The 14,100-nt window shown below is 38.7% G+C and overlaps 2 protein-coding genes across 2 annotated transcripts; one reads left to right on the forward strand and one right to left on the reverse strand.

Annotated features, from left to right (window-relative positions):
- Positions 1 to 264: 264 nt before the first annotated feature.
- Positions 265 to 435, forward strand: LOC111750678 (keratin-associated protein 20-2-like). Its single transcript, XM_023548181.1, has one exon. The coding sequence runs from the start codon at positions 265 to 267 to the stop codon at positions 433 to 435; it is 171 nt and encodes a 56-aa protein (XP_023403949.1).
- A 5,730-nt stretch (positions 436 to 6,165) lies between these two features.
- Positions 6,166 to 7,363, reverse strand: LOC111750694 (keratin-associated protein 6-3). Its single transcript, XM_064272969.1, has one exon. The coding sequence runs from the start codon at positions 6,965 to 6,967 to the stop codon at positions 6,497 to 6,499; it is 471 nt and encodes a 156-aa protein (XP_064129039.1). The 5' UTR covers positions 6,968 to 7,363; the 3' UTR covers positions 6,166 to 6,496.
- Positions 7,364 to 14,100: the final 6,737 nt, after the last annotated feature.

The raw sequence follows: 14,100 nt of genomic DNA on the forward strand, positions 1-14,100 counted from the left end.
CCAACAAATTAGAAGAACAATCTCTCATTAAAGGCACATGATTTCATTGCTGGCATAGTGACATACATCAAGGATGTCTTGGGTATATTGGTTATAAGAAATACTCAAGGTGACTTTAATGCCATTTAGATTAGAACACGAATCCAAAAGTGCCTGTGGTTTCCCTATATCCCACTCAGTTGGCATATAAGGCCCTGTGCAGATCATCTACCCAAAACTCTAGAAACTGACTGCTCTTCAGCTGAACCTTCCTCTCCTGATGCCATGAGTTTCTACAGAAACTACTATGGTGGCCTTGGTTATGGCTATGGCAGCCTGGCCTATGGCTATGGCTGTGGCTATGGGAGTGGCTATGGCTCTGGATATGGTGGCTATGGATATCCCTGTTATCACCCATGCTGCTACGGAAGATACTGGTCTTCTGGCTTCTTCTGAGAAATTGTAGATGGCTCCTCCTGCGTTATTTATAGTAACAGTGTTATTGTCTATTCAAGCAATGACAACCGGATCTTAGGCTACTATGCAACATCAGAACTTCCTTGATGAACTCACCTGGATTTCCCTACAATTTAGGAAAAAAGCACTTTGATGTTGTGTTATTATTACAGGGTTGGATTGAATACAAGCAATCTTAACCATTTGCAATTGGAAAAGGTTCCAAAGTCATTTTTCATTAAAGTTATCTTTTGAAAACTTACAGCATTTCCTTATATGATTATTTACATAGATTATATGTAATTGTGGGGGGTACGTATGCATGTGTGTGGGTGCGTATGTGTGTATGTGTGTGTGAGGTTGCTAAGCTTTGACTATCTGTAGCTGATTATATGAGTATTTTAGGTCTGATCAGGAGCTACATTCAACAGTGCATTTATAAAATGTGTTTTCATGAGCAGATCCAAGACTTATCATGATTTACCTTGATATGAGCACAGCCTCACCTTCAACATATGCAATGTTTGGCTACAGATGTGGGAACAAACAGCACCCTTTTCTCATCATTTTATTCTATTACTGCTGTATTTCATTCTTTCTGAATTTGAAATTGTGCCTCTGGGAAGCTTTAATTTTCTCCACTAAATCTTATACTATGGGTGTTTCTTTTCATTCACTGACAAAAATAATCCCAAAACTCATCCTATGCATAGTGACTGCACAGACAGTTTTATGTTTATCATTTCCACATTGCCACAGAAAGACACAGAATTTGAGATCTGTTTAAGGGAACTTTTTGAAAGGGTCAAACCCTGCTTGCTTTTTGATGTGAGTCGTGCAACCAAGTGGCTTGGTTAGACCAAATTTGTGCAAATACACACCTGACCCAATATATAGGCTGAAAAGCATACATATGAAATCAAAGATTTCCTTTTACTTGGATCCACAATCAACACCCATGAAAGCAGCATTCAGGAAATCAAACAACATACTACATTGGGCCAATCTGCTGCAAAAGACCTCTTAAAGTGTTAAAAAGCAAAGATGTCACTTTGAGAACTAAGATGCACCTGACCCAAGCCATGGTATTTTCAATCACCTGATATGCATGCGAAAGCTGGAAAATGAATAAGACAGACCGAACAGAATTGATGCCTTTGAATTATGCTGTTGGTGAAGAATATTGAATATACAAAGGACTGCCAAAAGAATGAACAAATCTGTCTTGGAAGAAGTACAGCCAGAATGTTCCTTAGAAGCAAGGATGGCGAGACTTCATCTCACTACTTTGGACATGATATCAGGAGGAACCAGTCAATGGAGAAGGACAACATGCTTGGTAAAGTATAGGGCCAGCAAAAGAGAGGAAGATCTTTGATCAGATGAATTGACACAGTAGCTGCAACAATGGGCTCAAGCATAGAAACAATTTTAAGAATGGCACAGGATCAGGCAGTGTTTTGTTCTGTTGTGCATAGGGTCGCTATGAGTCGGAACCTACTCAATGGCACCTAAAAAAAATGACAACAACAATCCTAGCTTGGTCAATGGGCCATAAAGCTATTTGTAATAGCTTATCTTTATTAACTCCATTTATTATGAATTATTAATAATAGCATCAACAATCATAAAATAAAAAGCAAGAATAGCTTCTAGTCTTTTAGCACCTAATGTTAGATTTTGTGGTACCTACAACTGATAACAAAAACCAAACCAAACCTGTTGCCGTCAAGTTGATTCAGACTCATAGAGTAGAACTGTCCCATAGAGTTTCCAAGGAGTGGCCAGTGGATTCAAACTGCAGACCTTTTGGTTAGCACCTATAGCTCACGGTAGCTCTTAACCACTGTGCCATCAGGGCTCCATAAAAATAATTAATTTCTAAATGGAGATCAAAGTAAGATGCTGGCTAGGCTCTTAACTATTCCCCAAATGCATGTTTTCTGAAAGCATCTATAGCTGTTTCTCCTCCATCAATTGAAGACAGAGAGCATATGGGGCTGTATCACCCTGAAACCTCCAGATACTGACAGGCAGTGAAACTGAATGGAGAGGGACTGAAGAAAACCCCTTTTTCTAGTAGACTGGACTATAACATTGTCTGGTTCTGTGCCGTCTTCATGATTATTGGAATATTTGAGCCCATTGTTTGGCTATTATGTCAATCCATCACATTAAATGTTTCCTTTCTTTTGCTGACACTCTGCTCTACCAACCTCAAGGTCCTTTTTATAGTGATTGTTCTTTCCTTATGATATGCCCAAAGCAAGCAAGATGAAATATTACCATCTTTACTTCTAAGAATAATTCTGGTTGTATTTTTTTTTTCTAAAGTTGATTTTTTCATTCTTCTGGCAGCCTATGATGTAGTCAATATTCTTCGCCAACACTACAGTTTGATGCATCAGTTCTCCATCTGCCTTCCTTTTATATTGTCCAGTTTCGCATGCACATGGAGCAACTGAAAAGACCATGACTTGGGTCAGGCTCCCTTTAGTCATTCAAGTGACATTTTTGCCTACTAATACCTTAAAGAGGCCTTTTGCAATGGAGGCTGAGGCTATATTTCTTCCATTAAATAACTCTTACAAGTTTGTCAAAAATCAGGTGAAAGATTCACTTCTAGAATGATGATATGAAGAAGTTCACGGACTCACTCCCCAGTAAAACAGCCATGACTAGTGAAGATTATTTTTTTTAAAAGACTTTAAAAATCGTTCGAATGACACATAAAATGAAGAAGCATTTATTCAAGAAAATCTACTAAACCTTGGTAAGAAATGTTTGTCTTGATCCTCTTGAGCCATGTTGCGATTTCTCCATTCCTCTTTCCAGCAGCCTGAAAGCTCCACTCCAGGCAAGTGTGACCAAGAATACAGTGCTCCCTCTCCTCTCAGCTCCTGGTCAAGGACTACAATATCTGTCTAGTTGGGGCAGGCTGTAATCATATCTCATTCACCCCGGTTCTGTGCTGCATTGGCTAACCTCCAGGTGAATGCATGCAAGAGGTTAACGTATTCCTCTTTCTACCCAGCTCCCGCTTCTAGGGCCAAGGCTCTACGCTAGGTGCAACAGGCTGACAATCTTGGGGATCTATTGCCTTGCCTTCTTCCTCACAGTATCTTACTAGTAGGCTGAAGATATCAGGACAAAAGTGGCAAGCCTAGAAAACCAGAAACTACCACCCTAGACAGGTGTGTCTTTATAAGGAAAGAAGCAGGCTGCTGTTCCTGTCCCTAGTTCTGGAGCAGGTATTCAGATATTTTGCACAGGATAAAAGATGGGCCATAAAAACATAGAGCTCTGAATTTCTCCCAAGATGAGCTGCTTTTATTTAGAATAGAGTCTGGCGAATCTCAAGTCTAAGGCTTTTCCCGAGGACAATGGAGAAGAGGCTGGTAGCTCCGTGAAATCATCTAGCTAAACAGTAGACCAGTTATTTTACCAGAGAGAACACGGAAGGAAAAAAAAAAAAACAGCTATGAAAAGCCCTTCTGGGTGCAGAACAAGCCTCAAATAATGGTCTCAAGAACCACCCTCCAAAAAAAAAAACCCTGCTAGGGAACCTGAATTTAACTTAATTAGACTGTAGATTAATTTGTGCCCAGGGATATTTTGAAAATAATAAAGTAATCAACCAACTATTAGTGAAGCGTAACAGCTGAGTATGATACCAACAAAGGCAGATCATTTAATGGTACCATCAGGGGAAGAAAAAGGAGTCAAATAAAACTACAGTTAACACAGGATGACTGAACACACGCCATGAACTGCGCCTTCATGGTGACCCCATGTGTATAAGAATAGAAATGTGTTCCATATGGACTTCATTGCCTAGTTTTTTGGAAGTAGATCACCAGGCCTTTCTTCTGAGGTGTCTGTAGGTGGACTGCTCATTAAAAAGTCAACCAGCAGACTTCATCAATTAAAAATCTTTGGTTTTCAAAGGACACCATCAAAAAAAAAATGAAAAGACAACCCAAGGAATGGGAAAAATATTTGCAAGTTATATACATGATAAGAGTCTTGCATACAGGATATCTAAAGAACTCTTGGAAACCCTAGTGGTGCAGTGGTTAAGTGCTATGGCTGCTAACCAAAAGGTCGGCAGTTGGAATCCACTCCTTGGAAACTCTGTGGGGCAGTTCTACTCTACTCTGTCTTGTAAGGTTGCTTTGAGTCGGAATCGACTTGATGGCAATTTTTTTTTTTTTTAAAGAACTCTTACAAATCAATACTGTACTTATCAGACAGATGAACTAATTTTAAAATGGATAAATAATCTGAATAGATATATCTCCAAAGAAGACACACAAAAGGCCAACAAGCATCTGAAAAGATGCTTAACATCATTAGTTATTAGGAAATGCATATATTTCACTCTTATGTTCAATCAAGAAAAAAAAGGAAAAGATATACTAAATAAAAAATAATTAAGGGGAAAGAAACATTGAAAGAAAAGAAATGTTAAACATCATATGAGATTACTTTGCAGACCTCTATGCATAAAAATTTGAAAACCTGGATGAAATATATAATTTCCTAGTGGAATACAGATTACCAAAATCAACACCATTAGGTTTAAAAATCATAAAATGATCAATTTCTTTAGAAGAAATGGAGAAAATAATTATGGAATGCCCCCACAATAATGCTGCAGGCCCAGATGATAGCTCTGGAACATTCTACCAAATCTTCAAATATGAGATAATCTCAGTGCTCTACAAATTGTTCCACGGCTTTGAAAAATGAAGGATGATTTCCTAATTCCTACTATGAAGAAGCTATAGCATTGAATCTGTGCTGGACAGATTCTAAGGTATGCCCAGATTCCTGATGTGAATGCCCTGTTGCCCATCAGTGTGGGTGAGATCTTTGACTTCTAGCCAAGAGAACATGGCCAACGTATGCAATTGTGTGTGATCATTTGATTTTGCAATGTAAGATTCAGTAGTCATGTCCTGGAGTCTCTCTCCCTCCTTTGCTGGCTTTGAGAAAGCAAGCAACCGTGTTTGAGATCCTATTTGGAAAGGAACCCTGGGCAGTCTCTTGAAGCTGAGGATGTCCTCTAGTGGACAGCCTGCAAGGACCTCCAACCAACAGCCAGCAAGAAAATGAGTTCTCATTCAGCAGCTGCAAGAAACCGAATTCTGCCAACACCGACATGAGCTTGGAAAGAGATCCATCCCCAACAAAGCCTCAGATACTCCCACGGCACCATATGCCACCTTGAAATGCAAGCTTCAGAAACTCTGAAACTTCTCAGTCTGTATCTGAAAGAGTGTCTTTTTAGTTTTAAAATCTACTACTACCTTAGGATGTAACAGACTATAAAATTATTCCTTAGGTTGTGTTTTTCATAAACAATGATACCTTTAGAAAACAAAAGAAGAGTAGCAGTAGAGAAGAGAGGCAGCTTCCATTTATTCCTGAGATATCATGCTACGAAAGTTTAGAAAAATCACATTTTTTCTTTGCTGTTTGCCATGTGTGCCAGGCAATGCTCAACCCAATTTTTAAATAATACTTCACTTAGGCCTGACAGTTTCCAGGCATGAAGTTTACAAAATGAAGTTGCTTTTCTAAGACAACTGACCTTTGAATTAGTGAAGAAGCTGACCTAGTAGTAAGGGAGATTATCTCCCAAACAAGGCAATTGTTTCCTTTCTTGAAAACCAAAACAAAACTGTTAGTAAGTAACAAGTGATATTGGACATTAAATGATCAAAATAAAAACCAGCACTGCTTTTCCAGATGAAACAAATTTATTAGCTCATCAGAAAAACACGTCCCAGAGTGAAAGACATCAGGACGGTTGCTCTGAAGTCATCATCCTGATGAAAGTTTAACTGTGAGGTCACAGGTAGATTTTCTGTTCTGCCACCTCTCACGAGGCAAATTCAGGGAATTGTTGGTTAGATTGCAGGTCAACAACAGACCATACCAGACTTCAATGACATAGTGTAATCATCACCCAAGGAAGAGGCTCAGGACATGTGGCATTCAGAATTGGTGAATCACAATGTCCAGGTGTAGAGAGTAAGAGTCTCCCAAGATGTCCTCAATAGTAGTAGCCAAAGTCAGAGCCGTAGCCAGAGCCACAACCGTAGCCACAGCCATAGAGAGAATGGGAGCCATAGCCATAGCCACAGCCCAGTCCACGGAAGTCACGGCCATAGCAGGAGCCATAACCACAGCCCAGTCCACGGAAGTCACGGCCATAGCAGGAGCCATAACCACAGCCCAGTCCACGGAAGTCACGGCCATAGCAGGAGCCATAACCACAGCCCAGTCCACGGAAGTCACGGCCATAGCAGGAGCCATAGCCACAGCCCAGTCCACGGAAGTCACGGCCATAGCAGGAGCCATAGCCACAGCCCAGGCCTCCATAGCCACAGCCCAGGCCTCCATAGCCACAGCATCCGTAGTCACGGCCCCCATAGTAGTTTCTGTAGTAGCTGCAACACATGGTGTTGGTTGTTGAGGATGCCTTTGGATAGTGAAAGAGTGTAGGTGACTGCAGTCTGAACATCTCTCCTTGCAGAGGGCCTTTTATACTCTCTCGGTGCAGGTGGGATCAACCTCATGTGCTCATGCCTTTGGCTAATTTGCTGGACCAGGCCGAGTAATCTGTTTACTGCTGGTTCTAAGGAATGGCCTCAGAGGCATTGTGGAGATTTTCTTTGTTTAGCCTCCTATAAACCAACTGTGGGTCATTAGTAAGAATTATCTCATCTTCAACCCTTACTCACACCGGATCTTCAAATTACCGCTTTGTAACCAAACTTTATGGCAGGAAATAGCATTTTGGGTAGGCCAACTCTGACTTGTTCTAGTCAACCAATAATTTTATCTTCTTTTTGCTGACATTCAAAAGGTCACGGAATTCTACCTTAACTTTCAGTTTCTCCATCTGCCCCCTTGTGCTCCAAACCCACCTTTTTCCTTTAGGGATTCTCATTTTCACATCAGATGGTTTACCACTAAAAGCCAAGTAGTGCCACTCAGCTTCATGAGAATGATGACAAAAAGTCAATAGACTGAAATTCTGGAACACCAGGTTTGAGAGAAATGGGCTTTCTTTCTCACTTACATCAATATTAATTTTTATCACTCTGTTTTAAAAAATAAATCAAATGTTTTCACCATAGTTTCAAATTTATATCCTGAATCCATAGCCAGGAAAAGAAAAATGAAAAAATGGGAATAATCAGACTTTTTATTTATAAAATTTCATCTTCAGGAAATAATTTTGTTTAAATGTCAAGATATTGGTGATGTTATGTTTTGGCTAGAAGGTGAGTATAGGTAGATCTTTATTTAAAACCAGGATACTGTCATAGATATCTTTTCATGGAACCTAGTAGATTTCACCAGCAAACAAGATGTTGTTGGTAAAATATCTCAGACTATAGAAAACATATTACTAATGACTTTTTTTTTTAAACTGCAATGAAGCCCACAGCTGTATTCAATGATTAAGAGAAATACCCCTCTGAACTCTCTGAACTTCAGTTACTAGTCAAAGACTTTCTAGACCTCTGTAGAGCATACTACATGTGAGTAAAACTTCTGCAATCAGCTCTCTGGATTCAAATACTAACCCCACCACTAATAGCTGTGTGATCCTCAAGCACGTTACTTCATCTCTTTGTGCCTCAGTTGCCCCATCTGTTAATGGGAATTTTGCTAAGTACCTACTCACAAGGTGGTTCTGAGAATCAGATTACTTAGCGCGTCTCAAGCACTTTGAACAGTGTTTAAAAAAAAAAAGTGTTTAGCACATAGTAAATACTATAATAATGTTTGTTATCATTATTTATTTCCTCTCAGAATTGTTTCCCTGGATATAAGCTTTAGGGGAGAATTGATGGATTAAACAAGAGAATTCAGGTACAGTTAAGTCCTCACTTACAGGCCTTGTGTCACTGTAGGTAAAGAGGACACCTGCTTTAAAGCTGTCCATCTAAGCGTGGAAGAAGGAGCATTCCCTGTTTGCCCTAAGAAGGAGCAAGTTCCAAGTTCCCAAAGTAAACATAGCACATGCAGGCAGAGGATGCAAAGACAGGTGCACAGCCAGGTGGGTCTGAGTGAAGATTCATTAGTTTTCCTGACATGTCAAAAGCTTCGAATGCTAGGCGATGTGGTTATGAATTAGCCAGTTTTATCCCTATGGCAAGGAAAAATGGTGATATTGACTGCCCCAGCCACAGATATCAGCACAGGAAAAATGAAGGTGCTCCCTCCCAATCAATAGCATATCACTGACTGCACATTAATCCACCTCAGGAGGAGGCATAGAATAGTGATGAATTCTTTAATGCAATTGAGTTTTAATCCTCACACTAGAAAGTAATTAAATTTGGTTGAGTTTACCTGGAAAGGACAAGAATAAATGCTCTGCCATCTAGTGGAAATGATGACTCAAGTTAGATATTTGATGGAATACAAGAAACCGAAGTATATTTGTATACTTGTAAAGTTACATCTTGTAAAACTGTTACATGAAATATGTATTTAAAGTGAATCATTTTATCTAAGAAGAAATATTGGGCACTATTTCAGATCTCATACTTCAAGCAAACCTTGCCTTTTAATATTTCTGTTTCCCCGAAGGCAAACATAATGACTTCCTAGAGGCAGAGGAAATTGAGGGTATGAAGAGGCCCTGGTGGTGCAATGGTTAAGCATTTGGCTGCTAATTGAAATGTAGGCAGTTGGAACCCACCCAGCAACTCTGAGGACGGACAGCCTGGCAATCTGTTCCTGTAAAGATGACAACCTAGACACACAACTTTTGCCAATTTAAATTTTTACAGGTGTACAACTTATTGACAGCAATTACAATAATCAGCTGTAAAACCCTACCCTTAATCAATGCGATTTTCCCATCACCATACACCATAAGCAATAACCCCCCACCCCTTTCTCCCTCCCTTCTGCCTCTGGTAACCACTAATAAACTTTCATCTCTACACATTTGCCTTTTCTTGTCTTTTTATATAAGTGAAATCATACAATATTTGTCCTTTTGTAATTGACTTATTTCACTCAACATAATGTCTTCAAGCTCCATCCATATTGTAGCATGTAGCAAGACTTCATTTCTCTATTCTGTGTGTACCACATTTTGTTTATTCATTCATCTGGTGATGGGCATTTAGGTTGTTTCCACCTTTTGGCTATTCTACTGCAATGGACATTGGTGTACAAGTCACTGAGTCTACCTGGGAATAGAATTCCTGGGTCATACGGAAACCCTGGTGGCATAGTGGCTAAGTGCTACGGCTGCTAACCAGAGGACTGGCAGTTTGAATCCACCAGGCGCTCCTTGTAAACTCTACGGGGCAGTTCTACTCTGTCCTATAGGGTCGCTATGAGTCAGAATAGACTTGAGGGTACTGGGTTTGACTTTTTTTTGGTTTATGGTAGTTCTATTTTTAGTTTTTTGAGGAACCACTACACTGTTTTCCATGACGTCTATACCATTTTGTATTCCCACCAGCAATGGATAAGGGTTCCAATTACCATGCGTCCTTGCCAACATTTGTTAATTTCTGGGTTTTTTTTTTTCTAAGTCTTAGCCATCCTCGTGGGAGTGAAATGGTATCTCATTGTGGTTTTGATTTGCATCTCTCTGATGGCTAATGATATTAAGTGTCTTTTAATGAGCTTAGTGGTCATTTCAATGTGCTCTTTGGTGAAAATTTGAATTGGCAAAAGTTGTGTGATAGACATATTTACAACAATGACCAAAAAAAAAGAGTAGGTGCTGTTATATCCCACCTCATGGGATTTTTTTCTTGGTTTGCAGGTTTAGAGTCATGGCTTCATAGGACATCCTAGTTAATTGTCCTAGTAACATGCTAATGCTTCTGTTCTACCTCCCAGTTTGTTTCATAGTTCTTGGGGCCCTAAAAGCTTGCAAGTGGCCATCCAAGGCACAGCAATTGATCTCTATTCACCTGCAGCAGCAGAAGAAAATAAAGAGTCATGAACAGGATTAGGAAACAGAATGTTTGGCTAATCGCCTCCATGAATATCTGCCTCTTTTGCCATGAGACCAGAAGAACTATATTGTGCTGGCTACTATTACTGAACATTTTGATAAAAGATTCTATATAAGAATGCTGATTTAAAGGGGGGAAATGCATAACAGAAATTTTCATGGACTCCAGACTGAATGAACCCCTGAAACTATTGCCCTGAGATACTCTTCATACCTTAAATCAAAAATATCCCCCAAGTCTTAAAACTAAATAATAAAAAAAAAAAATAGTTTAGCTTAATTAGTAAAAAAAATCTGCCTTGAGCAATGTACTCTTTTAAGAATTATCTATATGGGATCAAAATGACAACAGCAACTTGAAAAAGATTAGATAGGAAACTTAGGGGGCAGTGAGTTTAGGTTAATGAAGGAGGAACAACTCAGAAAAGAAGGCTGAGAATAGTTACACAACTCAAAGAATGTAAATGTCACTAAACTGTACATGAGAAACTTAAAATATTAAAATAAACAAATTTTTTTAAAAAATTACAGTCTAGAAAACCCTAAGAGGCAGCTCTACTCTGTCACAAGGGGTTGCTGAGTCAAAAACTGACTCAACAGCAGCTAACGACAACAACGATAAATACATTTTTTCCATAATTTCTGTGATTTCATAGAACCTCATCATGGAATTTTAATTCATGCTCTCCACAAGCAAGAGTTTTTTTAAAACCAGGTCAAGAATTTGTCATTCAAGACATGTGATTTGATTGTGAAAATTTTGACACAACAGCAAATAATCTTGTCTATAATGCCTCACTAAACGTAACAAAATAGAGATTTATGAGAGTGTTGTTGTCGGCGTTGTTTGTGGTTAATGTAAAAATAACTTGTAACAAGGACACCATTGCCTGTGGTTTGCCACACCTACAACTGAAGAAGTATAAAAGGTCTTGTGAAGATGGTGATGTTCAAACTCAGGAAACCATCTTCCTCTCCAACACTTGAACCATCCACTCCTGACACCATGTACTACAAGGGCAACTACTATGGTGGCCTGGGCTGTGGCTATGGCTATGGTGTCCTGGGCTGTGGCTATGGCTATGCTGGCCTGGGCTGTGGCTATGGCTATGGTGGCCTAGGCTGTGGTTATGGCTACCGTGGCCTGGGCTGTAGCTATGGCTGTGGCTATCGTGGCTATGGCGGGTATGGATATGGTTGCTGCCGCCCATCCTGCTGTGGAAGATATTGGTCATATGGCTTCTACTGAAAAGTTCTACAGCCACTGATCCCACTGAATGGGTCCACGTCCAAAACATGGATTTTTCTTCCAGTCGGATTCATCCCGTCTCTTGTCTTCAAAATAGCAATAATCTAACAATAGACTGTCATGCAAGAACTGAAGATGTCATCTTTTTCTGGTTCTATTGTGTAATATCCTAAAGAATACCTTTTAAAATGCAGTAAAATATTCCTTTACTTATTTCAATAAATCTATTCTCTTCAAATATGGTATGATTTTATGCTTATTATTATTTACCGTCGTTCTGCATGAAGAAGATTGTAAGATGGAAGTCACAATCCCAAGGGGTTAATTGGCTCAGAAGACCAACCACGAGGATCAGTTCTTTGGAAAGAAAGCTCAGCCCTCACACACACTATTTGACTGTTTTAATTGTCCAAAGCAACATGCTCCATTTCCAACTTCCACATGCTAATTCCCTCCATGCTTTTTTTTTTTAATTTCTATTTTTTGTCTGTTATATATGTACCATACCATTTAAAGCTGAGCTTATTATGTATGCTTCCACTCACATAATGTTGGCTGCTTCTCTTGGACTCAATGGCAAAAAAGTTCAAAGCAGACCTGAATTCTGATAGCTGCACTGGATTGATTTCCTGTCTCCATTTCCCCATAGCACAGAGGAACACACATTTGAAGGATGCTTCTGTGAATCTTCCATGGTGTCTTCTTCTTTACTACTTTCCTGTGGCTTCATCACAAGAAAGAACTTCAGTTGTTTGCTGTATTTGTACAGACCTCAGTTCCAACCTGAAATGGGTCATAGGACATACTGTGCCAACCGTGAGAATCTGGCTGTCATTTAGTAAAACTTTTTACGATAGACCATTTTGACTATAAAATGCATCTCATATATTCCCTCCTTCCTTCCTTCCTTCACTCATTCATTCACTCCCCAGCTCCTAATGTATTCCAGGCATGCTGCTATGCTGGGAAAAAGCATTTTGTAATTCTGTATTTGACATTGTTTCTATTGAGACCTTGCTCAATTACATGAAGGTGTGCCACCTATAAAAACTCTGATGTTTGCAGAATATTAAAACTGAAAGTAGAATATTCTAATCTATTTTTAAAATGTTTCAGACAAAAATTTAGTGGATCTTGACCCCATTTATATACATCTATGTATGTATGTAAGATCACGTAACGTCTTGATTAATTTATAAAATCAGACTTTGACATCAAGGAAGAAGTATACTCATTAGAAGAATTTCAAAAACAAATTTCATGGTTGGATAATAAAATTAGAAGTTCGAATAATTGGTGAATTCTTCAAAAAGGTATATTTTTCAATAAAAAAAAATAACTGAATTTAGAGCCAAACTTTAAATGCCTGTATTACAAAGTCTTAAACCAAAATTTATTAAAATATTAAAGCATAACAGATCATGAGAGTTCTTTTCCTCAAAAACAAAATATTTTAAATGTTTATGTGTTTCTTTTAATTTATTATTTTATATATTAGTGGCTATTTACTAGTAACTAACATGTACAAAATTTATAAATAATTAAAATCAAGTTGAAATAGTTGTCAAGTCAGCTCCAACTCATAGTGACCACATATATAACAGAAGGAAACGTTGTCCAGTCCTGTGGAATCCTCACAATTGTTGCTATGTTTGAGCCCGTTGGTGTAGCCACTGTATCAGTTCCTCTTATTGAAGGTCTCCCTCTTTTTTGCTGACTCTCTACTTTACCAAGCATGATGCCTTTCTCCAGGGATTGGTCCCTCCTGATGACATGTCCAAAGTAAGTGAGACAAAATCTCACCATCCTCACTTCTAAGGAGCATTATGGTTGTACTTCTTCTAAGACAGGTCTGTTCATTCTTCTGGCAGTCCATGGTATATTCAATATTCTTTACCAATATCATAATTCCAGTGCATCAATACTTCTTCAGGCTTCTTTTTTTGTTGCCCAGCCTTCACATTTATATGAGGTGATTGAAAATATCATGGCTTGCGTCAGACACACCTTAGTCATCAAAGTGATATCTTTGCTTTTTTAAGATTTTAAAGAGGGCTTTTGGAGAAGATTTGCCCAACGCAATACATTCTTTGATTTCTTGACTACTGCTTCCATGAACATTGATTGTTAATCCAAGTAAAATGAAACTCTTAACAAAAAACTTACAAGTATAGTTTTATTACCTAAGTGATTTGAAAATCACTGATGTAGACCAGGGGTTCTCAAAGTATGGTCTCAAAACACTTGAAGGATTCCAAGACCCATTCAAGGTTAAAACAATTTTTATAATATATTTGTCTTTTTTACTCTCTTGTTCTCATGAATATATAGTAGAGTTTTTGAGAGGTAGCTTGATGCATACTATCACAATAGTTCTGGTGCAAAAGTAGATATGAGAATCCTACTG

The sequence above is a fragment of the Loxodonta africana genome, chromosome 20, assembly GCF_030014295.1.
Source record: "Loxodonta africana isolate mLoxAfr1 chromosome 20, mLoxAfr1.hap2, whole genome shotgun sequence".
Classification (NCBI taxonomy): Eukaryota; Metazoa; Chordata; class Mammalia; order Proboscidea; family Elephantidae; genus Loxodonta; species Loxodonta africana.

Excerpts from the sequence above, each read along its gene's own strand:
- LOC111750694 (XM_064272969.1), bottom strand. The coding sequence starts at position 6,967 with ATGTTCAGACTGCAGTCACCTACACTCTTTCACTATCCAAAGGCATCC.
- LOC111750678 (XM_023548181.1), top strand. The coding sequence starts at position 265 with ATGAGTTTCTACAGAAACTACTATGGTGGCCTTGGTTATGGCTATGGC.